Source organism: Ambystoma mexicanum, chromosome 12, assembly GCF_040938575.1.
Source record: "Ambystoma mexicanum isolate Mex_15411 chromosome 12, UKY_AmexF1_1, whole genome shotgun sequence".
Taxonomy (NCBI): Eukaryota; Metazoa; Chordata; class Amphibia; order Caudata; family Ambystomatidae; genus Ambystoma; species Ambystoma mexicanum.
In genome coordinates, this window is record NC_090936.1 from 7,396,752 (window position 1) to 7,422,698 (window position 25,947).

At 46.4% G+C, this 25,947-nt stretch overlaps 1 protein-coding gene across 1 annotated transcript in view; it reads left to right on the forward strand.

Annotated features, from left to right (window-relative positions):
- The window catches only part of LOC138513169 (guanine nucleotide-binding protein G(i) subunit alpha-1), a 340,588-nt gene that overhangs the window by 217,631 nt on the left and 97,010 nt on the right, over positions 1-25,947 (forward strand). The window contains exon 5 of the mRNA XM_069627798.1: positions 7,320-7,448. Coding sequence (XP_069483899.1) covers positions 7,320-7,448 — 129 coding nt within the window. The remainder of the gene's footprint in view (positions 1-7,319; positions 7,449-25,947) is intronic.

Consider the following 25,947-nt stretch of genomic DNA (forward strand, 5'->3'; position numbering starts at 1 on the left):
AAGGAAAAGTTAGAGGAAGAAAAAGGTTAACCAGGTTCTCAGTATATGTGAGGACAACTAAAACTTCCATTGAAATCTAGACAAGCCTTCCCCAGCAATAACTGTCTAAAACAAGTTGCCACCTATGAGGGACAAACAATATTAAAGTCAGTGGGCTAGAAGAGTATGTAGGGAGCCAAGACAGCCAAAGTCACTTGAAACAGTCTGGCGCTGAGGCACTTCTTAGAATTAAAGTCTTGCACAGAGTTGGAGAGTTTGTAGAAAAATCACTTGTAGGGTCACAAGCCGTTAAGCCTGTAAAAAGCAGAGTTGGAATTAACTCTTAAGCCACTGCAAGTCTCAACTGAGAAAAGCACAGCTCAAAGACGCTGAGGTAAGTACCCCAAGTCTATACAGTACCTCTGGTCTGAAGAAGAGTGGTACAGCTGGATTCTGTCCTGTTGCAGCGATGCAGACCCTGGGTTCCAGAGGCTCAGACATAGGGACAAGAGGGAGGACGACTGGAGGGCTCCTGCAGTGGCAATTTGGGTGTCGGCAGCAGCTACTGGCTCTTTTCGGTTCAGCAGCACTTTGCGGTTTCAGCGCTTGGTAAACAGCACCGTCGTGGATCTCAGATACAGGTTGGGCTTCCTTCACTCCTTGGGTCCTGCACTCTGGTTGAGGGGGCTTGCGCTCTGGTCGTCCTGCTTCTGCAGTATCCTTAGGAGACTCCTGGAGCTTCTGGCTGGATTTCAGACGTTGCACTGGATTTCTTGACCCCTGGCACTCTGTGTTAGGCAAGATTGTATGCAGTACCCTTTGGGAACAATACAACAACCCTGACTGCAGGTAATAGGAAACCCCAACCTTTGGTATAAGCTTGTACTACACAGCTTTGGTAGCGTGTTGAGCAGCCAGGTGTATCTCAAGAGGGGTCAATGCGAGCTGTAGGTGAGTTGCACAGAGATTCAGTGACAAGTATTCAAATAAACTCTTACACACAAGGTTTCTTGAATAAACAATTATTAATGTATCAGTCAGTTAGAGTAAGCCTTCATAAGGGAGCAATATAACAGTAGCACTCAAATCTACGTCACAAAATACACACTCCTATCTCTAAAGCAGTGAGTACCCTTTTGGGATGGCCCACAGACACAACCTACACTCTGAGTTGACTAGCTAGGGTGCTGGGGACATTAATATATCACTTTTGCATTTAGAATCATTTAGGAGTAAGTCAAAGGAAAAGATTGTAGAACATTCAAGAGACCACAGATATTCTTAAGCAGGCAAATTCTTTCAGATCCCCCAATAAGAGTCCTCCAATAGAACAGGCTAAGCCAAAGGTAATGGGCAAACATCTATCTGAGTTGAAGTACTTCTTTGCAGGTATGTAAGAAAAGTCTTTGCACAATGTTTTAGAACTCTTTGTAGAAAAAGAAGAATCAATGTAGGGCCACAAGCTGAATAGACTTGTGAATAGTAGAAGATGCAAGCAACTCTATAGCAAGAGGTAAGTTCTCTCAGACTTTTACAGTACCTTTTTGTATTGAAGAAAAAGTGCAGCAGATGACTTCTGTTCCTGAGCAGCTCCGTAGATCTTGCTGTTCCTGGGCCTCAGTCGTGGGGACAAGAGGGAGGACTTCTGGGGACTCCTGCACTGCAATGGGACGGTCACCATTCGCAACCGGCAATCTTCAAACAAGTGGCTGTTTGGCGTTTCAGCTCCTTGCGTCTACCGTAAACGGCAACACCGCGGTTCCTGGCTATTGAGATGGGCTTTCCTTGCTTCTGGGGTTCTGCACTCTGTTGAGGGGGCTCAGGCTCGGTTAGTCCTGCTTCCTGGGTGTCCGGAGGATCTTCCTGGAGCTCTTGGCCAGCTTAAAAGCAACGCACACAATCTGGTGTTCCTCTCCCTGGCGTTTCGGTTTCCAGCAGCAACTCTGTGGAAATGCACCTAGCTCCGAGAGAATGTTCAGGTGGCGTACTTTGGAGTTGATTGGTCCCACTAACTCAAGGGGAGAAGTCGTCCTTGCAGGGGCTTCTGTCGATACAAATTTGGAGTTTCAGTACAGCAGCAGAGCTTCACCGGGCAAACCAACGGTCCAGGAGTTGCAGCAGGTGTCCTCTTCGAGTTCTTCTTCAGTTCCTTCGTCCAGTGTTCGACTCTGCCTTCCAAGCCAAAAGCCTTGCCTTTTATTCAGTTCTCTCCCATTCATTTCAGCCTAGCTGTCAGTCACCCAGCAGGGTGGCTGTCCTTGCCGGAAAGTCAGCCGGCCAAACACTACAGAGTGCATTTGGGTCTCCTAGGAGACTAAGCACAAGGAGTTTCGGGCACCTCCCTCACTTCTGCCCACCCCAGACACCCTGGAGCCAGAGGTGGGCTTCACTTGTGAATCCTGCCAAAGGCAAAGCGAACAAATGGACCAAACCGGGTTTGGCGCGCAGAGTAAATCTCAAGAAGGACCTTTCCACAAAGAAATGGTGAAAAAAGAAGACCGGGCCATTTGGACCAAAATGGCACCCTTGGGTACTTTACTGCAACTGTGAACGCAGCCCGCGGTAAATGCGCACCACGGTAGTTAAAAGTAAACAACTGCCACCAGCCATTCAGTGATGAAAGAGTAACGTTAAAAATGTTACATGAGAAGCTAGACAAAGGGGATACTAGGTAACCCCCTCCAGCACCCTATGGTAAGATAGTGTGTGCTGGGTCTAGAAAGTTACAAATGAAAGTAAAGTCAATTTCACTTCGCTGCTCCAGAGAAGGGATTCACTGCACTGAAGGTGCTGCGTGACACAATATAAAAGATGCCTATGGAGTTTGTCAGGCTCCATACCCAAAAGAAACACAAAGTTCAGAAATCACATTAAAATACATGAGTGAGTAGGAAAAAAGGGTCTGCCACTCTCCAGGTAAAAAATAAAGTCCTCAAAATCCAGCAAAGTTGTTGGGGGTCTCTAAGGTGAAGGTAATTAGCACATTTCTGAGAACTCTCCCTAACACTCGGTTCTTGCAGCAGGGTTAGTTAGTCCCACTAACACAAGGGAAGAAGCTGTCCCTTCTGAAACTTTTCTGTCGGATTGTGCACAGCAGCAGGGCTTCATAGGGCAATTCAAAGGCCCAGGAGGATGCAGCAAGCTTCGTTTGTGGTTTCTTCGTCGGGTGTTTCTCCCAGTGGTCGACTCTGACCCTAGTCCTGAAACACTCACTTTTTAAGCAGGTTTCTCCCATTCATGCCTAGCCTAGGCTGTCAATCAGCCAATCAGAACTGGTTGCATTCAGGCATTCCTAGAGACAAAGGACAGGGAGTTACTGGAACCTCCTCACATCTTGCATTTCCAGACACACTGGAGCCAGAGACGGGCTTCAGGGCTGAAGCCTGCCAAAGGCAAAACAAACTAAGGGCTCAACTCTGCATCGACGCACAGAGTAAAACCCAAGAAAGACCTTGCATACAAAAAATGGCAAAAAAAGAATACCGGGCCCATTTTGACAAAATGGTCACCCATGTGTGCTATACTGCAGCTGAGGATTTAGCCTGCGGTAGAAAAGCACAATGATGGGGAAAATTAAACCACTGCCACCAGCCATTTAAAGTCGTGAGGGGAACATATAAAAATGGCACATGTGAACGTAGGATAAGGGGCTACTAGGTAACCCCGCCCCCCCCCACCACCTTCCCAGCACTCGAGATTAGATGGGGTCTCTAAACCTACAAAGGGAAATGGTTAAGTAAAGTCAATTTCACTTTACTTTTTTGGGAACTGTAGTTCACACGAGAAAATGTATTTAAACCTAATGAGAAATCTAAAGGATTTCTCGGTGACGATGCATTGAAGGTGCTGTCGCTATTCAAAAAGTAGTTGCCTATGGAGTTTGTCAGACTACAAAAACAGAGGAAACACATAATCCAAATCAGGTCAAAACACAGAGAGTGTGAAAAAGGCATCACTCTCTCTAGGATTAAAAGTCCAGCAAAAGAACTGGAATGAGAATTCTCCCTAACAGACTTCCAGCTTTCAGTGTCCACAAGGCATTATTTCCATCAAATGCTTTCAAGAGGACATTGTCTGCATACTTGTGTATTTCCACTCTGTGCTTAGAAACCAAATTCTCCAACCGTTCCATATACAAATTAAACAGAGGAGCCAGAATTGATTCTTGACGGACCTCAGAAGCAACGTCTATAGACGTGCGAGCGTTTAAACATGCATGCTGAGGGAATGGCAATGTTTTTCATGCTCAATCATGTTAAACCCGGCCGACAGGTCGAGTAAGATCAGTGCACAAGATCCTCCTACACATACATCATCCAGTCTAGCGGTCTCAATACTACACCTTGACCTAATCCTGGATTGAAAGGGAGCCAAGGTCATTTATCCTGGAACCACTCGCGTCATAACTTTACTGAGAAATTGAATCAATGATTCCGATCTGTAATTGGCCAAATAATCGATCTCCAAATTAGCTTTCTTCAGTAAAGGAGCACCATGTCCAAACTTCAGTGAGTCTGGAAAATAGCCAGAAACAAGGGAGAAATGGACGAGTTGGCTAACGGATGGAAGCAAAGGGGGAACAATGTCATTAACTTTAATGGCTGGGCCAGCGTCATCGCAGTATGGAGTGGCCTTAGTTTTGCATAGCAATTCAATAGATTTCTCATTTGAGGGAAGATAAAGGGTAATGGGTAATAGGTAATAGGCTGACTGACATTTCCAACCTAATGTACAACATTTTCTTAGATGAGAACAAAATCCTCACATACCTATTTTGCGATATGGGGCGGCACAGAAGAGGATAACCCTTAAAAGTGAGAATAGTGACTCAATTATAGTAAAATTTGCCTCAGAAATAATATTAGAATAACAGTGACAAAATTGTTGCAATTTATCCAGGTGTAGGAGATGGACACCAAATATGTTCCGCTCGGCAAACAAGTTGTCAATATGAATTTAAGCCCTCTAAAATCCCGGCAGCCAAAGGTTTTGCACAAAAAAGTTGCATTATTGCATTGTAATGGAGATGGTTTGTGAACTGCCCAACTACAGAACTGGTTGGCGAACAAACTGCTTGCAGAAGATGGTCCAGGAAGCTCAGGTGAAGGAGCCAGATGGGGACAGTGAGAAAGATATGCTTTTACTGGCTGACCCATGAAAAGAAAGAACAGTGTGCATGCTGGGAGGTACATTGCAGGGCAGATTATGTGGCAAAAGGGGGTCTGGAATAGCACTGAGGAGGGCGCATTTCCCCTTGCCCAAAATGAATGCCTAGACTTAAGAATGCTTTTGCGCATAGAAATAGCACCGGTTTGTGGCTTTGCGTTTTGTTTACACTGCAGTTTTGGCCTAATGGCCCCACACACAAACAGAGCTGGGTTCAGTGTGGTCTATTTTCTGCTGATTATTTGGGAAGATTTCCGTGTACTGGGCCTGGCACTGCGTTGGCACGCCTCAATGGCTGTTCGTCGAGTGGCAGTATGCGTGGGATATTCCCCTTGATAGGAAATGCAGCATTCATGCTCTGTCTGCACTAGTGGAAACCCAATCGGCCCAAAAGCATCTTCCCGCTTGATGTATGGAATGGCCGCTTCTTCCCTCCTAGATCTATAAGACGTAAATTAAACAGGCTGGTTATGCGCGCTGGTACCTTGTTAAACCGGTGCTCTCATGTCTGTCCTGATGTCTCGCTTAAGCGCAGTGCATGGCTCTTCTCTTCGCACCCCTGTTCCCTTGTTTTGGTGCTACATGATGTCTCGCTTAAGCGCAGTGCATGGCTCTTCTCCTCACACCCCTGTTCCCTTGTTTTGGTGCTACATGATGTCTCGCTTAAGCGCAGTGCATGGCTCTTCTCCTCACACCCCTGTTCCCTTGTTTTGGTGCTACAGTGGACGCCAAGTAACAAATGCATTCATAAATTGCGCGATTTACCAAATAAACATCTACATTGCACTTGTTGGTTTTTAAAACCAAAATAACAGGGTGCTTTTTTCCAGCAATAATCAGTAAATGTGCACATTGGGACGAAACGGCTGAGAACAGGATTGAAGACTTGCTTTTGCCCATAACGTTCACGGTCTGTTTTCCTGTGTTTGCATGACCCTCTCGCAATACCACCCCACATACCACCTTCTGATTAGGACTGTAAATACATGCATCCTCGTTTTCGCCTGTTGTATATTCCTGTATATTTTGTATATTATTACTTTATATGTTTCCTGTTTGCTTTATTTGCCATGTGATCTTGTAACCAAGCTTTGAGTTGTCCTATAAAATGTGCCCGGTAACCCCTGGGTCTGGTGCGCAATATAAGTAATAAAACAAAAAAAAACAAAACAAACCCCTCCAAACCAATGAAATGAAGGCCTGTGTTTCCAAAGGCAGCATTTGTGTGCTTGAAAGCCTCAGTTGGCGTCGTTCTATCCTCCAGTGGTCTGTATTCTTAAGCCCTCCACGGGTGCTGCAGGGATCGTGTTAGTGGCAATGGTGAGCCTCGCCTTTTGCTTTCTCAATGCATTTCTCGCAAACAGTTGCTCCGTCCAATAGCATCTGTTGTAGTGCAGCTTTTGCCCGCGGCAGCTGTCTGACCCACCCATTGCCTAATAGTAAGTAGAAGAGCTTTGCTGCCTGTCTTTTGGGGGCAAGGCTTTGACGTGCAGTGAATAACTTCAGACACATGCCACCTTCTGCTCTCTCTCTCTTTCTCTCTCTTTTAGACGCTGTGACCGAGTGCAATTCACTCCAGCGATGCATTCTCTACAGCTGTACACGTGGCCCCTCCTTCTTTTCCTTCCAGTGCCTTCCAGGGCATCTTTTCCATCCCTCGCCCTCTTCCCAACCGTTGTTTACCTGACTTTGCTCCTCCTTACCACTGCTGAGTGTTCTGTCATACTACTCCCCTACCTCTCTCCTTGAACGCCATAAACTGTGGCCGGAGCCCCTGTACAAAGGCAAGATAACATTATGTGCTTGCGATTGGGCAGCTTCTCTCCACAGCGCATTAAAGCCTGGTGTAAATGGCGGTGCTTTTATTTTAGCTTGCAAAAAGGGTTCTAAAGCGGTAGTTGATGGTACCATAGTGATGAGGAGCCAGTTTTATTTGCATCAGCCAAAGCAAATGTTACTATTAAATGAAATACATTTCCTAAGCATGCCATACCTGACACATATGGGAGAATGATTATAAAATATACCAGCACACAGCTGCACTAACATTTATTTGTGGGGTTCATCAAGTAACTGGTAGCAAACTTTAGTTAAAAAAAAAAGAATATGCAAATGACTTTGTTCAGCAAACGTTTAAGATACAGAAATAAATGTCCTTTTATTTGTTTCTCTAGTTACTTGAACGACTTGGACAGGATAGCTCATAACAGCTACATTCCCACTCAGCAGGACGTTCTCAGGACGAGAGTTAAAACTACAGGCATTGTGGAAACTCACTTTACCTTTAAGGACCTACATTTCAAGTAAGTGTCCCAAATTATGCGATTGAAAAAAGAAATCTGGCAAACGGTGTATGTCATGTAAGTTGTACGAAATTATGTTCTTATTCTCCAACGTGCCATCTGGCATGGATTCACCTGCTCATGAATATTCCCTGTTGTCAGGCCGGGAATCCTTGTTAAAAGAAAAGTTCCACTTCCGCTTACAAACTGTCTTTCTCCTATAAACCAATCACTGAGCCCCCCCATCCAAGGACTCCCCTCTCACTAAGCCCCTCCTCTGGCAGTCCTCTTCAGATTTTTTCCGCACGTTCAAGTATTGGGAGTCGTTGTGTTTTGCTCTGTGAGCTTATCTGATTTTTCACAGATCTTTTGGGTAAAAAGTTCAATGCCTGTGTGCTCTTTTGTTCCTTTGACCGGTAAGCGAGGATCCGTTTGTCAACATCTTTCGTCGCCCCTTAAGGGCAAGAATAATCAAGATTTCATCGAAGATTCCGGAAGGCCGTGGGGCCTACACCACATGCTGGACCATGTCGGAGGAGAAGGATGACGGAGGTTCTCTCTTCAAGCTCTGCTCCAGCTGTGGATTGAGAAATGCTTTTGTGCAGGACAAACACTCCCAGTGCCTCTGTCTCAATCCGGATCACAAAGAGGCGGATTGCAAAATTTGCCTGGCATTCACCAAACGCACCATGAACGATTGGCACAGCAGATTGGCGGCGTGACTCAACGCCAAGGCCTCTACCCTGTGCAGCAAGCAGCGCTATGCCTCTCACAGGACTAGCCAGTCCGAAAAGCGGGCTTCCAAGTCCTTTGAGGGCACCCCATCTATGGGGACCCAAGATGAGGCCAAGTCCCGCAACAAGCGGGGCGCGATCAACATCACCGTCTGCATCCATCTCAAGCCATCGCTCCAGCTACTCGAAGAGGAAGTCGGCTACCCCCGGGAAGCTGCAGGAGAGACCGGAAAAGGCCAGGGCGCAGAGTAAGGTGACCGACCTACTCCTGAAGGCTGAGGTAGTCCAGGAGAAGTCGTCCTCGTCAATTGAGCTGCCGGCGGCCGCCCTCTAGAAGGTGAGAGGGACTGACCCGGTCCAGGGTACCCTGGCTATGCCCAGACCGGCACTTCTTCCCAGGCGGGAGGCTTCAGCCAAACCATTGGAGAAAACATTGGAGAAAATGCCAGCCCTGAGCCTGGCTCTGGCCCCTCAGGACGCAAAAAAAGAGGGAGGCAGTGGAGACCTCAACGATGCTCCAAGGTACGGATATTTCTTCGGACGACGAGGACATGGCGTCCGTTCACACGGTCATGGAGGACGTGGGGAATGACTACTACGGCTGGAACGCCGAGGAGGACGTTGGTAAAATAGTTGAGGGGAGATGACGACAATGTCAAAGGTACTGAAGCAGTTGGATCCTGCAGGAGTGAAGCTGGGCCACCAAGCCCCCTAAGCCTGCCTGCTCAACAATCTTTATTCTATTTAAATATTGGCCAGGCAAACCCGAGGGGAAAGGGGAATGGATAAAATAACAAAAGACAAGAACTCCCACTGCAGGTACTTCAGACCGTCTTCTCCGGATTCCTAAAAGGAAAATACAACCTTAAATAAATAATATAAACTTCTTTTCTGACTCTCTCTCTCTTTAATATTTGTCTAGTTACCTGTTGCCTAAGCTAGACTTGCTCTTAGGCTGCTTCAAAGAGAATGCTGTTGCTACTTGAAATGCTCTGTACGAACTTCTCTTCTATGTACATCTTCTTTCTTTTCAAAACTGTGATTTTAACAAAAGATATCCAACAATGTAGTTATTCCTAAAGCTACTGTGTATCTTGCTTCAGTTTATTTTATTACACTAAATAGATATTAATGTATGTCAAATACCTTCTACCTCTGATGTGTCTTTTATGTTCACTGGAAATTTCATACTCTGCAGGAATTCTTATTTGAAAACTTCCTCAACGCTATATTTTTCTTGAAGAAAATTATTTACATCTGATCACGCTCACTGGAAAATCGCAACTGACACACTTTGTTTTCTGAAGCGCTATCTTCAGATGAATGTCTTTGAAGAAATGCTGTCCGTAACACTACGCGACGCATTAAAAAATAAATCCAAGATGGCCGCGACGTTAACGCTACGTCGTAAGGTCCTTTCTTCTAACCGCGCTGCAAAAATACGATAGAAGCAAAGCGCAACGAACTAAAACATTGAATTATATTTAGAGGGTTAGAAAACAAGAATTAGAATTAGTAACTCGGCGAAATAGATCCGCGCGCCTGGTTAATGTAAAAAAAAACCCTTTTAACATCAAAAAGAAAATTAACTTATTTTTCTATTATTTTAAACAAATAGTTTTTCCTTTTACATAAATTTGCACTGCATAAAAGATGTCTAATATCGTCTTCAAATTTAAAGTCTTTGAATCTTCTTCCTTTTAAACAAAAATTCACTTAGATTAGTTCAGTTCTTCTTTTAAAGCTTCAGCTGCCCAGCAAACAGGTTCTCGTGAAAATCTTCAACTTTAGATTTCTTTCTTGCCTCTTTGCTTATTTAATTAGATTTGGAAACTACAAAAGATTCTAGACTAGTATATTGTAACTAATACATAAATTTACTGGAGCTAAAAATTACATGACCTAACCAGATGAAAAACTTTAATGAAAGGCAGTTTAGAATTGTCAGGAACATTCTAAATGACTACACAATGCTGCCTGCATCAGAATAAACCAATCACTGCTGGGAAAGTGTTCCACCATCTTGGCTTGGGAGTGTTTCATCTTTCTACATGAAAGTGAGTTAAGGAAATATGAACTAGCTAAAAAGGATTCATTAAATACTTCAATAACATCCCCTTCTAACTTTCTTTGAATAGCATTTGAAACACCCCATTCTCCAAGGAACCTTGCCAATGTGAGATACAAATTGTGAGGTCCTGACAGTACCCCCCCCCCACCGTAAAGCCCTGTCCCAGGGCCTGGTTTAAAACGCTGCAGACGATGACATTTTTTGGTTAATTTAGGAGCATAGACATCCTCACTTTTAACCCAAGATCTCTCTTCTGGACCATACCCTTTCCAGTCCACTAAATATTGCAAATGACCTCGAACAATTCTAGAATCCAAAATTGCTTGAACTTCATATTCCGAATCATCATCAGAAAATACTGGACCAGGTGCTCTCATCAATCTAGTGTCTTCCACATGGCTTCAACAATTTAACGTGAAATATAGGATGTATTTTAATACTAGATAGCAAATTCAACTTCACAGTAACTGGGGAAAATACCTTTTCAACTTCAAATGGTCCAATAAAACGGGGACTAAATTTGTTTTTTCCTTTCAAAGCTAAATTTTTTGTGGACAACCATACCTTATCCCCTTCTTGATATTTAGGAGCCTCCCTACGTTTCTTATCAGCAAATTTCTTGTAGCTCAATTTGCTTACTTTCAAAGCTCGAACTGCCTTCTCCAAATTTTGTCCCATAGTTCGCAACCTGCACTCCACATCAGGAACCTCCACCTCTTCAAGAACTACTCTCCTAAGAAAACGTGGATGAAATCCCTGATTTACAAAAAATGGTGACATGGAAGTAGAATCCTTTACAGTGTTGTTATAGCAGAATTCCGCCAACCACAACAATTCCACCCAACTGTGATCAGAACCCAAATAACAACAAATGTATTTTTCTAACTCTTGATTTACTCTTTCAGTTTGGCCATTACCTTCGGGATGATAACTAGTTGTCAAGTTAATTTCAATTCCCAATTCCTTACAGAATGCCTTCCAGAATTTTGAAACAAACTGTGTGCCTCTATCAGAAATTACTTGGCATGGTAAACCATGAAGTTTCACTACATTCTGCAGAAAGGCTTGTGCTAAAGACATAGCTGTGGCAGCTCCCTTAATGGGAATAAAATGTCCTGCTTTGGAAAAAACATCTACTACTACTAAAATTGTAGAGCATCCTTTGTCAATTGGTAATTCAACAATGTAATCCATTGATACGGTATGCCATGGACGAGGCGGAATTGGCAGAGGTACTAATAATCCAGCAGGCTTTTGATGATCTGATTTTGCTCTAATACAAACTTCGCATGTTCTAACATAATTTTCTGTGTCTTCACGCATCTTTTCCCACCAAAACTCTCTTCGAAGAAGTTCCAAAGTTTTCTTAACTCCTGGGTGACCAGCCAATGGTGAATCGTGACAATTCTTCAATGCTTCTTCTTGTAATTCCTCAGAAGGAAGGTACAATTTCGCATCTACATAAGGTAAACCGTCTTTAATACTTCGCACCGGATCTCCAGCTTCCCATTCTTCCAATTCTTCTTTGGATAGTAAACGATGAATTTGTTCTCGAAAATCTATTTCCTTATGCACTTCACCCACCACAAAATTCTTCTCAGACAGAAGTGACACTGAAATACCTTCTTCAGACTTCAAACTTCCAGGAAAGCATCTAGACAAGGCATCAGCCTTCCCATTCAAACGTCCTGGCTTAAACGTTATTACAAAATCAAATTCTGCAAAAAACAGTGACCAACGGAGTTGTCGGGATGTTAAGGTCTTGGCGGAACGAAGAAATGTCAAATTTATGTGATCTGTTAAAACTGTAACTTGATGACGTGCACCCAGCAGATAATGTCGCCATTCCTCAAATGCAGACTTGATGGCCAAAAGTTCTCTGTCAGTAATTGTATAATTCCTTTCAGCTGAAGTGAATTTCTTTGAAAAGAATGCTACAGGATGAAGCTGACCTGTTTCAGGATGACGTTGCGATAAAACTGCTCCCATGGCACAGTCAGAAGCATCTGCTTCCACAAAGAAAGGTTGATTCACATTCGGATGTAACAAAATTGGTACTGAAATAAATCTTTCTTTAAGAAATTTAAAAGCGTTGTCAGCCTCTTCACTCCAAACAAATTTCATTCCTTTTTTTAACATTTTAGTAATGGGAGAAACTACCTGTGAAAAGTTTTGAATAAATCGACGATAAAAATTTGCAAATCCAATAAAACATTGAATATCTTTTACTGAACTCGGTTGTGGCCAATACTTTACTGCTTTTACTTTACTCGAATCCATCTCAAGACCTTCTGGAGATAACACAAAGCCCGAAAATTCCACACAATTAGTGTGAAACTGACTCTTTTCCAGTTTTGCAAAAAGATGATTTTCACGCAATTTCATTAATTCTTTCTTAACATGTTACAAATGTTGTTCTTCTTCTTTAGAAAAAATTAAAATATCATCAATGTACACCACAACAAATACATCTAGATATTCGCGAAGAACTTGATTTATAAAAAATTGAAAAGCCGCTGGTGCGTTACACAAACCAAACAGCATCACCTGGTATTCAAAAAGCCCGTAACGCGTTCTAAACGCGGTCTTCCACTCGTCCCCTTTACGAACACGAACCAGGTGATAGGCTCCTCGTAGATCCAATTTAGTGAAAATCTTAGCTCCTTGAATCCTGTCCAACATTACTGATATTAAAGGTAATGGATAACGATTCTTTATAGTTATTCTATTCAAAGCTCTGTAATCAATGCAAGTTCTCAGTGTTTTGTCTTTCTTGGGAACAAAAAACAATGGTTTGTCTGCTGGTGATTGCGAATGTCTAATAAAGCCTTTAGCAAGATTTTCTTCTAAGTATTCTTTTAAAAACTCATTCTCTCTCTCAGTTAAAGCATAAATTCTTCCACAAGGAACTGGTGCTCCTACCTCAAGATCTATCTTGCAATCAAATTCTCTATGAGGTGGTAATTCATTAGCTTCTTTTTTGTCAAAAACATCCTGAAACTCCTTATAACACTCAGGTAAGACTCCAGCTACAGCCCCCACAATATGTTCCTTCACTAATCCTGCTGCTAAACATACTCCTATTGGTTTAGAAATTTCTTCCTGACCATCTTCTGTTAATCTTGCCAAACATTGTTCTGTACAAAAACCTGACTTGAACTCTACTGTTCTCCTTCCCCAATCAATCAAAGGATTATGTAGAGATAGCCAAGGCATACCTAAAATAATCTGTAATTGTGGTGCATCTATTAATTCAAACTCAATTTCTTCACTATGTTCCTCCCCAATTTTCATCTCCAATTTAGTTGTCTGAGTTATCAAACCAGAGGTTAGGGGAGATCCATCTACAGCTCGTACTTGCTCTGGTATTCCCTTTTTAACTACTGGAATTCCCAATTTACCTGCCAAACCAATATCAAAAAAATTTCCTGTTGCCCCAGAATCAATTACACATGGCCCACCACATTTTGGCTTACCTTCCCATGTACAGGATACGTTTAATGTGATGTAGGGAACTGCTGTCTGGACTGTATTCGCCACCTGTTGTCCTTTTCCAGGGAATGGTGGAAAACGCTTGGGCGCTCGTGGACATTTACCAACAAAATTAGTACTATCCCCACAATATAGACATACATTTTCTTTTCTTCTTCTGTCTTTCTCTTCCTTGGTCAATGGGGTTCTAACTAAATTTACTGAATCTTTCCTCAAAAAACCCTTAACTTCTTTAACAACTTGTTCTGTTCTGGGACGTTTACTTCTGAACCAAACCCTATTCTCAGGAAAATGTCTTCGCTTTTCCAACCTCCTCTCACTCAACCTCATATCCAATTGCATGACCAAATTAATCAGATCTTCACTTGAAGTGGGTCTCTCAACAATATTTGATAAAGCATCTTTCAACACATCACGCAGACCTCTATAAAAAATGGAAGCTCTTTTTTCTTCAGGCCACCCACTTTCTAACACTAATGCTCTGAACTGTGTGATATAAGAAATGAGCTCACGATTTCCTTGACGTAACTCTAAAAGTTCACCATCAACACTTTGAGTATATGTCCTTCGATCAAACATCTTTCCAAAGACCATCTTAAAATCCAACCAACTATGTAATTTTTCAGCCCTTCGCTCTACATAAGGCACTGACCAAGCTGCTGCTTCTCCAGTGAGATAAGAGATTAAAAATGCTACTCTGGAGGTGTCTGTGGAAAAAGCCTCTGGTCTGCACATATAGTGTAATTCACATTGCATAATGAATGATTTGAATTTTCTAAAATCTCCTCCAAATCTTTCTGGGGGTGCTAATGGAGTGGAAATCACTGTACCTCCCGAAAAACTATTTATTCCTCTCCCCTTTACGGTAACTTCTCTGGCTTCACTAATAACTTCTTCTTCTGGATACAAAGTAGGTGGTTCCCTTTCAAAACTAAAACTCAAACCTGATGTTTTAGCTGAATCTCCTTTTTTAACTTGGCTATTCAACTCCTCCATCTTAACTCCCAAGGACAATGTCTCCTTCCTAGTCTCCCTTAATTCTGACTTTAATTCTAACAGAATCTTTTCCAATGCTACTAAACTCAACCCAGATTCGGCGTCCATCTTCACTCAGGCAGGATCAAAAACGTGGGCCTTTCATTCTGTCAAAGGTACTGAAGCAGTTGGATCCTGCAGGAGTGAAGCTGGCCCACCAAACCCCCTAAGCCTGCCTGCTCAACAATCTTTATTCTATTTAACTATTGGCCAGGCAAACCCGAGGGGAAAGGGGAATGGATAAAATAACAAAAGACAAGAACTCCCACTGCAGGTACTTCAGACCGTCTTCTCCGGATGACTTTTAAATCAGTTGAGTTCCTAAAAGGAAAATACAACCTTAAATAAATAATATAAACTTCTTTTCTGACTCTCTCTCTCTCTTTAATATTTTTCTAGTTACCTGTTGCCTAAGCTAGACTTGCTCTTAGGCTGCTTCAAAGAGAATGCTGTTGCTACTTGAAATGCTCTGTACGAACTTCTCTTCTATGTACATCTTCTTTCTATTCAAAACTGTGATTTTAACAAAAGATATCCAACAATGTAGTTATTCCTAAAGCTACTGTGTATCTTGCTTCAGTTTATTTTATTACACTAAATAGATATTAATGTATGTCAAATACCTTCTACCTCTGATGTGTCTTTTATGTTCACTGGAAATTTCATACTCTGCAGGAATTCTTATTTGAAAACTTCCTCAACGCTATATTTTTTTTTAAGAAAATTATTTACATCTGATCACGCTCACTGGAAAATCGTAACTGACACACTTCGTTTTCTGAAGCGCTATCTTCAGATGAATGTCTTTGAAGAAATGCTGTCCGTAACACTACGCGACGCATTAAAAAATAAATCCAAGATGGCCGCGACGTTAACGCTACGTCGTAAGGTCCTTTCTTCTAACCGCGCTGCAAAAATACGATAGAAGCAAAGCGCAACGAACTAAAACATTGAATTATATTTAGATGGTTAGAAAACAAGAATTAGAATTAGTAACTCGGCGAAATAGATCCGCACGCCTGGTTAATGTAAAAAAAAACCCTTTTAACATCAAAAAGAAAATTAACTTATTTTTCTATTATTTTAAACAAATAGTTTTTCCTTTTACATAAATTTGCACTGCATAAAAGATGTCTAATATCGTCTTCAAATTTAAAGTCTTTGAATCTTCTTCCTTTTAAACAAAAATTCACTTAGCTTAGTTCAGTTCTTCTTTTAAAGCTTCAGCTGCCCAGCAAACAGGTTCTGGTGAAAATCTTCAACTTTAGATTTCTTTCTTGCCTCTTTGCTTATTAAATTAGATTTGGAAACTACAAAAGATTCTAGACTAGTATATTGTAACTAATACTTAAATTTACTGGAGCTAAAAATTACATGACCTAACCAGATGAAAAACTTTAATGAAAGGCAGTTTAGAATTGTCAGGAACATTCTAAATGACTACACAATGCTGCCTGCATCAGAATAAACCAATCACTGCTGGGAAAGTGTTCCACCATCTTGGCTTGGGAGTGTTTCATCTTTCTACATGAAAGTGAGTTAAGGAAATATGAACTAGCTAAAAAGGATTCATTAAATACTTCAATAACATCCCCTTCTAACTTTCTTTGAATGGCATTTGAAACACCCCATTCTCCAAGGAACCTTGCCAATGTGAGATACAAATTGTGAGGTCCTGACAGACAATGAAGACGTAGGCGCTGAGCCTAGCAAGCCTACTCCCCCTGCACCCCCCAGAGACGTGTCGCTGGACATCCCGTCTACTCGCTGGTGTTTGAGATACAGAAGAGAATGCTGATGGCACCCTCAGCTCTGGCCCCGGTGGAACTGGGCCCACCACTGACTAAGGGGAAGCTGCACCCTACGCCACCTCATCAACTGCTGCTGCACATAACCCAGGGATACAGGGACGGATACAGCGACAACTGATCCAGATGACTGCGTGACCCCACCACCAAGAGAGTCTCCGCCGGATGCGGTGGGATCATTCAACTCCATGGTCGCCCGCACGCCGGAGCTGTTACAGCTGATGCAGGAAGCAACCAAAAAGGAAGGGTTCCTGTACCAACGCAGAGAGGCTAAAAGGAAGACCATTCTGGCAGTGCCTCTCCTGGATAACGATTGGGATGAAGGCCTGGCGCTGATGAAGAATCCCGCCTCACCGCTGGCGAAAAGAGACCGGCTAGAGGAGTACCAGATGCCGGAGTCTGCACCCAAGTGCCTGCGATTGCAGCCCTCCCCAGACTCGGCCGTCTCGGCGGCTGTGAGGATGTCATCCTCAAACCCATCGTCGTTAGCCTCTGTTCTTCCGGACAGCAAGGGGAAGAAGTTGGACGCAATGGGCCGAACGGTGATCAACTCAGCAGCAACAACGGTCAAGGTGGCAAATGCTCTTGCGTTCCTGGCCAGGTACGACATTGAGCTGTGGTACAAGATGGCCCAGTTGCTGGAATTCCTCCCCAACGACAAGCGGGTAGAGGGGCTGGAGATCCTCCAGGAGGGCGAAGTGGCATCGGACCATGCCATCTCAGTGGTCCTGTACATTGCAGACACTGGGTTCTGCCAGATGGGGAATGGAGTCTGCCTACGTCGTGGCTGGTTGAAAGCCACCAACTTTCGGCAGGAAGTTCAGACGAGTGTCCTGGAAATGCCGTTTGACGGGAACAATCTCTTTGGGAAGGCTGTTGATGACTCGTCGTAAGCCATCAAGACAGACAGACAGTCAGGGCCCTGGGCACGCTCCGGCAACACTGCCCTTCCTTCCATGCCTCAGGACCAAATCCGGGAGATCGTCGAAGCGTTTCAGCGTCGGATTGTCCTCTTACCCTCAACCCTCCCGTTCCTCGACCCAGGAGGCCTACAGGGGTCCTTCCAAGGCATTCAGAGGTGCCCGTCGTCATCGCTCCCAAGACGGCACGCAGGCCCCGAAGCATGACTGAACTCCAGGACTTTGGGCCCCCACCCATGCACCCTGGTGGGAGGCCGGCTGGTGGGCTTCGTCAGTGAGTGGAAGAAGATGGCCACCGTCCGATCAGTGCTGGACACTCTGGCCCATGGACACACTCTTGAATTCCAGCAGAAGTTTCAGCAGATTCCACCAGGGGCCCGGCAGGAGCAGCGCATCCCTCAGCTCCTGCAGGAGGTATGGGCCATGCTAAGAAAAGGGGCATTGGAGCACATTCCAAAGCTACTCGGGGGTGCCGGAGTTTACTCCAGATACTTCTTAGTTAGAAAGAAGACCTGGAGTTGGAGGCCCATTCTCGACCTGCAGCGACTAAACAAGTTCCTCAAGTCCCAAAAATTGAGGAGTTTCACAATGCAGCACATGCTCAGCCAACTGGAGGAAGGGGACTTCCTAACGTCACTGCATATGGAGGATGCTTACTTCCACGTCCCCATTCACAAGAAGCATCAGCAGTTCCTGCGCTTCGTTGTATAGGGAAAGCGTTACCAATACAAGGCCCTTCCCTTTTGGACTGAAGTCGGCAACCATGGTGTTTACAAAGTGCCTGGCACAGTGGCGGCCTATCTACGTCTGCAAGGGATACATGTGTACCTGTACCTCGATGACTGACTCATCCGGGCCAAGTCGAGGGATATTGCCATCGACCACACGGACAGGACCAGCTGGCTGCGGACGGATCTGGGATTTTCCCTGAATTATCTGAAGTCCTGCTTGCTTCCATCGCAGGACGCTCTGTTCCTGGGGGCCAGGCTTAACATTCTCCTGCCTGGCTGCTCCCTTGGAAGAAAGTATTGTGGCCATGGTCAAGGTGCAGCGGCTGTTGGTGCTGAAGATCGCCACAGTGCAAGCCATCAAGCCATTGCTCAGCATAATGTCGTTGTGTATCTACCTGATCAGACTGCAGGTTGCAGATGCAACCCCTCCAGGAATTGCTGGACGGCTGGTGGAACCAGGTGTCTGGAAGCTTCAAGGATACGATTGTTCTCGGCTAGTAGTTCGGGCAATAAGGTGGTGGGGCGTGTGCTCCAACATTGCTGGGGGCCCAGACTTCCAGGGTCCCCCGTATCAGGAGATGGTCATGACAGGCACTTCTCTGGCGGGCTGGGGAGCCCACACCAGACGTCTCCACGTAGAGACCTATGGCAACCGGAGGATTGGGATCGCCACATTAATGTTTTGGAACTACGGGCAGTGTTCTGGGCCCTCAAGTCGTTCCTTCCGTCCCTCGAGGGCTAGGTAGTTAGGGTCTCCACGGACAACACCACCACGTTCTACACCAGAAAGCAGGGGGGGGAACCAGATCCCCAGCGCTCTCCAGACAGACGCATGACTTGTGGCACTGGGCCGTCGCCCGGGGATGTTTCTCATTCCTTTTCACCTGGTGGGTGTCAAGAACACTATTGCGGACTCTCTCAGCAGGGAGCTCTTGCCACGAGTGGGATCTTCGGCAGGATCAAGTGGACAATCTGTTCCTCAGGTAGGGCAGACCCCTGATTGATCGGTTTGTGGCGGCAACGAACACCATGTGCCAGAGGTTCGCCAGCAGGTTCCACCAGCCAGGGAGCATGGGGTGGCCGCTTTCTTCCAGTGGGAACGTCTGTTTCTGTACGCATTCCCACTGTTGCCTCTACTACGAGTCATCAGTCAACTCAAACGGTGCCGTTGCAGGATGATCCTGCGCAACCTGTTCCCTTGAAGGTGAGCCTGGTCCGGAGGTAAGTGTAATTGCTTCTGTTGAGCCTTGCCACCTCCCGTGGTTGTGTATGTATGTACTGCTATGTATTCTTTATTCATGAGCATGTGAATCCATGCCAGACCCCATGCTGGAGAAGGACAAGTTACTTACCTGTAACTGTTGTTCTCCAGCATGGGTCTGGCATGGATTCACATGCAAACCCTCCCACCTGCGCCCCTCTGTGCCTCTTGGTCATACTGCCACTTTTCCAAATCTGAAGATGGCTGCCAGAGGAGGGGCTTAGTGAGAGGGCAGTCATTGGCTAGGTGCAGTATGACCCAGAGCTCAGTGATTGGTTCATAGGAGAAAGATGGTTTGTAAGCTAAAGTGAAACCGTTTTTTCTTTTACAGAGGGTTCCCGGCCTGACAACGGGTAATATTCATGAGCCTGTGCTTCCGGTTGCTGTGGTCTTATGGCAAGTTCTTCTAAATACTGTTTTTCTGTGACCAATACATTAATTTGTGTTCACTTTGACTTTCACGTGCCGCCTGCACACATTTAGCAAGTTGGTATTTCAGAATGACCGTGTTGGTGGGCGACCCCAGCCTCCCAGCAATGCCTCGATGCACACTACTTGTCCATTAACGGCTGCAATGGCATTTCAGCACTTGGAGCGCAGCGAAGGCAAGCCAGTCTCTGGCCAAACAGCACAGGTCTGGAAATGCAGAAGCAACAACCCTTTCTTTCCCACTGTCAGATAAACCCTGGCCAAATTAACGCAGTCTGGTATCCCTGTGAGGTCCAGACAGCTGACGCTGTACACCTTTTCCTAGCATTGCATTGCAGTTTGGTACTGGGATTTCTACGGCACGCTGCTGCCGCATGCATGGCTTGCCATTGATCTGGGAAATCTGAAAAAGATACTGGGCCAGGTTAGTGGTTAAGCGTGTGAAAATCCCAAATTGCTTTGCTGCTTGGTTGCATCTTGGCGTTTTCCAACTGGGAGCGCATTGTCAAAGTATCGGCACATTCTTTCCCTCCAGTGCATCCTTTACAGGCTGAGAAGAGAGCGCATAGATACGAGCTACTCAATGCAGGATTCACCGGCAACTGGGGCGCATCGAGGGGTGCAGAGCATTCTAGAAGGAATATTTTTCACATGCATTGATGCATTAATCAGACCTCATCCAGAGGGGGGTTCTTCTAGAAGTCTGCAGCTCCTGCTCCGTATTTGCTATACGGCTCCATTTTCTCTCTTAGAAACTTTCCCTCCATGTTCAATGGACTCCCAAACATTTCGCCTTTGTTTGTACACCAAGATAGTGACTTTTGGAGAAGGAAAATGGTTGGTTAGTGTTATACTAACAGGGCTTCAGGTTCTAGAGGTGGTTTCTTTGCACACTTAAGTCAAAGTCCCATAATGCAACCCTAGCTAAAGACAGTTCGGAGAGAGCTCAAAGTTGACAAGCAGCGGAATACAAAAAGTTCCTGTGGATACTTCTCTAGTCAAGAGGACACAATCAATGTTGGAGACCCTGTTAAAGGACTCGCTAAAGGGACACAAGCAGCGGCTTGAGTCGGAGGTAAAGAGAGGGCGGAGACCTCTATGTGCACTCCTCACTCTGGAGCGACTTCACAGATCAAGGTAAGCAATACCTTTGTTGAGCTGGATTGAGCGGCCGCCCGTAGCCCGGTGTGCGTGCTGTGAGGCTGCCTTCCAGGCCCCGTTGGGCCTTCAGTAAGCATTATTTTGCAGGCACTGTGTGTTGGGCGCTCCGTGCGCATTTGTGCAGTCCCCAGCCCCTCCCTCCAACTCACTTCCTGGTCCTCCTCTCCCCTGTCCCCTCCCGCCTCTCTGCCTGCCCACTTCCCCCCTCCCCTTCCTTTCCTCCTGCCATAAATTCCCCCCCCCCTTGGTACCCCCACACCTGCCTGGCAGCCCCCATCGGCTAAGGGCCCCCTTAGGCAAAGGGCTGCTCCTACAGCTGCGTCTCCCTGTGTCTGCAGGTGACGCCAGGCGCCAGTCCGCCTTTCTTCTGGTTAGCTACACCTGCTTGCCCAGCCCAAACAACCCACTCCTTTCCTCTCCTTTTTCATTCACATGGTTGTACCGCTAATTGTGGTAAATTAGGTCTGCTTTGTCTCCCCTCGCAGGACTCTCAAATTTAGGTGGCCTCTACACTGGGTACCTACATTGTATTTACTGTGTTACTGTTGCTCTGAAATTGTGGTAACTAGGGCTTGCCGCTTCATTCCTTTCCGCTTGATCTCGTCTGTCTTCCCCCCACTCCCTCCTTATTCCATGGTGCTCTCTGTCTCTCCTATCTTCTCTTAACTGCTTCTCCATTGACTATCCTGCTCTCCTCACTAAATCTGGTAGGAAAAAGTTTAAAAAGGATATGCTGGTCTCCAACCCAGGCCTCCCTATCGCTGACACCTACACTAGCGCCTCCTCCAAGGAAACTCTTACTGACATCCTCTTTTTCGTGCCTTCCCCTGACCTATGGACCCTTCATATGGTCTCTGTGCTCTCTCCTTTCTCCTCTTCTCCCATTACTGGTGGCACCCGTTGGGATGTCCTCTTGGTCCCCTTCCGCTCCTCTAAGGCCATCATTAATGTCTAGGCTAATGAGACCGTCTTGGTCCAAGGCCCTCAGGCCAACCTCCACCTCTTTGATAGACGCTTCCCGCGCCTCATCAACTTCCTTTCCTCTCCTGCTGTCCCCTCTTCTCTGTCCTCGGCTACCTTGCCTCCACCCTCTCACCCTGCCCTCTCTCTGGCTCCTTCTTCTTCACCTCCACAAGGGCATACCTCTGATCTGCACCCCTCCCCGGAAGTCCTTCAGGATGGCAACCTACTCCACAATGCCACGCTCAACTCTCGCTCTGCCGTCAAACCTTCCTCTGATATCTGTCACCTTCTTGAGGAACTGGACCTTGACATCCTCGGTCTCACTGAGACATGATTCACGGCCAGCTCTGTCACCAACTTTGACACACTCCTACCTGACGGTTACAAGATTCTCTCCTTGCCCAGGCCCAACCGTGCTGGGGGGGCGTGGCCCTTATCTTCCCTGAGTGGATTCCTGCCACTGTCACTCCTACGTAGACCTGCTCCTCTTTTGAATGCCTTGTCTGCCGACTCTCTCTCTCCTTGCCATTCCCTTACCGTGGCTACTATCTATCGGCCACCAGGTCAAATTTCCTCCTTCCTCTCTGAGTGGGCTGACCTCTCCTCCTCACTCCTGTCCTTAACCACTCGACTCCTCTTTCTTGGAGACTTCAATATCCACCTTGATCCTCCTGTCCTCCCTCTAGACTCTTTTGCGACCTCTGCGACTCTCTCTCTCTGTTCTCCCGTCTGGGCCGACCCATTCTGCAGGGCACACTCTTGATGCTCTGATCTCTTCAGACCTTCCCCTCTCTGTCCCTCTCTCCACTCCTCTCTCCTGGAGTCATCACTTTCTCCTATCCTCCCACCTCACCCTCCCTACCCCACAGCCAAAGCCACCCTCATCACTGCCACCCACCTTCGCGGTCATCCGACCCATGAAGCGCGTGTCAGTTGAGGCTTTCGCTACCACCTTCTCGTCCCCCTACCCCTTCGGCTGACTCCCACCCTGACACAGCACTCTCCACTCTGCTATATCTGATACCCTTGATATCCTTGCCCCTGTCATGAGAATCCGCCTGAAGCCCAAAGCCAAATGTAACTCCTGGTATGACTCGTATCTCGTCACCCTTAAACGCAAGTGCAGGGTGGCAGAGAGGAAATGGCGTGCTTCATGTTCATCCTTTGACAAACTGGCATGCTGCCTGCTCGAAAGGCAATACCGGCTCTCCGTTCTCACTAAGAAGAGAGCCCTTATCCAAGCCTGCATCTCTGCGGCATCTAACAATTCGGCCAAATTCTTTAAAATCGGCAAGGAGCTGGCCAACCCTGCTGCAGTCTCTACCTCTCCTGTCCCCTCCCAGGCCCTCTGCACTGCACTGGCCTCTCACTTCATTTCAAAAACTCAATCCTGTCCTCACTCTCCTCCTATCACCTCCCCTCCCCTATTCCCTTCTCTCCCTCTGGCCTTTCTGCAGCCACCCCTCCTCCCTCCTTCTCTGCCTTTCCCCTTTTTTTCTGCTGACGAGGTTTCGAGACAAGTCCGATCTATGAAAGTCTCGTCAAAATAGGTCCACCCCTGTTTGTCCAAAACTATCAAGGACCACATCGACTCCCTGGCGCCTGCCCTGGCTGACTTCTGCAATCACTCCTTCGCCTCTGGAGTCTTCCCATCCCCCCTCAAGCACTCCCTTGTGACCCCCTTCTTAAGAAACCCTCCTCCGACCCCTCCTGCCCAGCTAATTATCGCCCAATCTCTATCACTCCCTTCCTGGGCAAGCTCCTGGAGAAACTGGCCATCTCCAAGCGTAATCTCCATGCTGAATCTGTTGGTAGTCTTCATGACCATCAGTCTGGCTTAAGAGCTGCCAGAAGCACGGAAACTGCTCTCCTGAACATCTGTGAGGACCTGCTCTCAAACCTTGACTCTAACACCCCTTATGTTCTCATCTTGCTCGAGCTCTCTTCTGCCTTTGACACTGTTAACCACACCATCCTGCTCAACCGTCTCCGTGATAACCTGGGTATCACCGGTCAAGCTCTGGCGTGGCTGTCCTCATTCCTCTCCAATCGACCCTCCCAGGTCCAACTGGGTTCCTTCCTCTCTGACATCTTTTGCTCTACCTGTGGTGTCTCCCAGAGATCCAACCTCTCCCCCTGGTTGTTCAACCAGTATCTGGCACTTCTCCAGCATTGGATCTTTCATGGATTCACATGCTTAGAATATTCCCCGTCGTCAGGCTGGGAATCCCCGGTACATTATATAGACCCTTTCCCGTAGGAAAACTTTTTCGACGCTTATGCGTCCTATCCACCTCGTTTTGTATCATGCGTGCCCGCGCCGTCAGGACGCCATGATATAAATACAGGACCCGCCCCCGCGCTCCCTCAAATTTCAACCGTCTTTCAAAGTAGTGGGATCCTCGCGGTTACTGCTAATTGAAGCTAGGTTGTGTTTTCGCTTCGGCGAAGTTACGTTCTAAAGAAAATATGTCTGGAAAAGCTTTATTCCGTCCTTGTGCGACATGTGGACTCAAAAAAGTCTATGAAGGTGATGCCCACATAGATTGTATCTACTGTCTCCACCCGCACCACACGGCGGATACATGCGAGATATGCCAGGTTTTCTCCCAAAAAACCCTTAAAGACCGAAAAAGGAGGTTGGTCGACTGGCTTAACGACGGAGCGGGGGCCTATCCGGCATCAGAAGTTGGCTCCACGGCCTCCAGGAGCAAGTCGGAACCTCCCTCGAAGAAGGTGAGGCCTGTCGAAAAATGTCCTGCGGACAAGCATGCGGGGAAGCATGCTGGGTCTTCCTCATCACACAAAAAGTCCTCCTCCTCCTCATCCTCTAAGACGGAGAGGCAAGCGGCATCAAAATCCTCCTCAGGGGACCGTCCTAGGTCTTCCGTGAGTCGAGACGCTTCAGCAGGGAAGTCGGCAACGAAATCGGCTACGAAGTCTAAAGGCTCGGTGCCGGCGACTGGCTCGTCGACACCGGTATCGCTGACGATGCCAATTACTATTCAGGCAGCAGCAGTGGGGATTCCTTCGACGGGGACTCAATTTATGGCCTGGCAGCCAGAGGTTTGTGAACCGGCCCCCCCTGAGGTCCTGCTGCAAGACACGGCCTTGCCGGGGTCGTCGATGGAAGGAGAAGGTGACATGGTTATGCAGCCGTCGGACTTGGGCCTACGGCCTTCCAATACGTCGACGACTAGTGCGAGTGGGGGTGTGGTCCCTCTATCCTCGACGTTGCTGACCCCCCAGACGGTTTTGTCTCTGGATGTGCTTAATACACTTCAGAAGCTCCTGCAGCGTCTGGATACGCAGATCCCTCAGCCTGGCAATTCATCATCGATATTTTCTGCACCTTCCGTCGAAGAACAAGCTCAAGCAGCTCGCACGACGACCAAAAGCCCTTCGACCTCCCAGGTGGTGAAGGATCGTCCTCGAGCGCAGGAGGAGGGTGAGCTATCGGAGTCCGATTCTATACGAGGTGACTCGGGGTCGGACATCTCCCTGTCACCTTCGAGAGACCCAACATGGAATTCGGATGTAGAGGTAGAGTCTACGAGGAGCCAGGCACAACCGTCTCCGCCGGATGATGTGGGAGCCTTCCATGCAATGATGGGAAAAGCGTGTTCCGAGTTCGGCTTAATTCCTGAGGAGCAAAAGAAAGATTGCTTTCTTTTTGATCACATGGGTCAAAGGAGGAAATCTGTCTTTGCCATCCCAATCCTGGACCACGTATGGCAAGAAGGCCTCAAGACGATGCGTCATCCGTTCTCGGAACCGGCTATTAAGGGGCGTATTGAGAAAAAGTTTAAAGCTCCGGAGTCCACTCCAAAATGTCTAACATCACAGCCACTGTCAGACTCTGTGGTATCGGCGGCAGCGGCTAGGAAGGCCAGAGTACAGCAAAAATGTTCAACC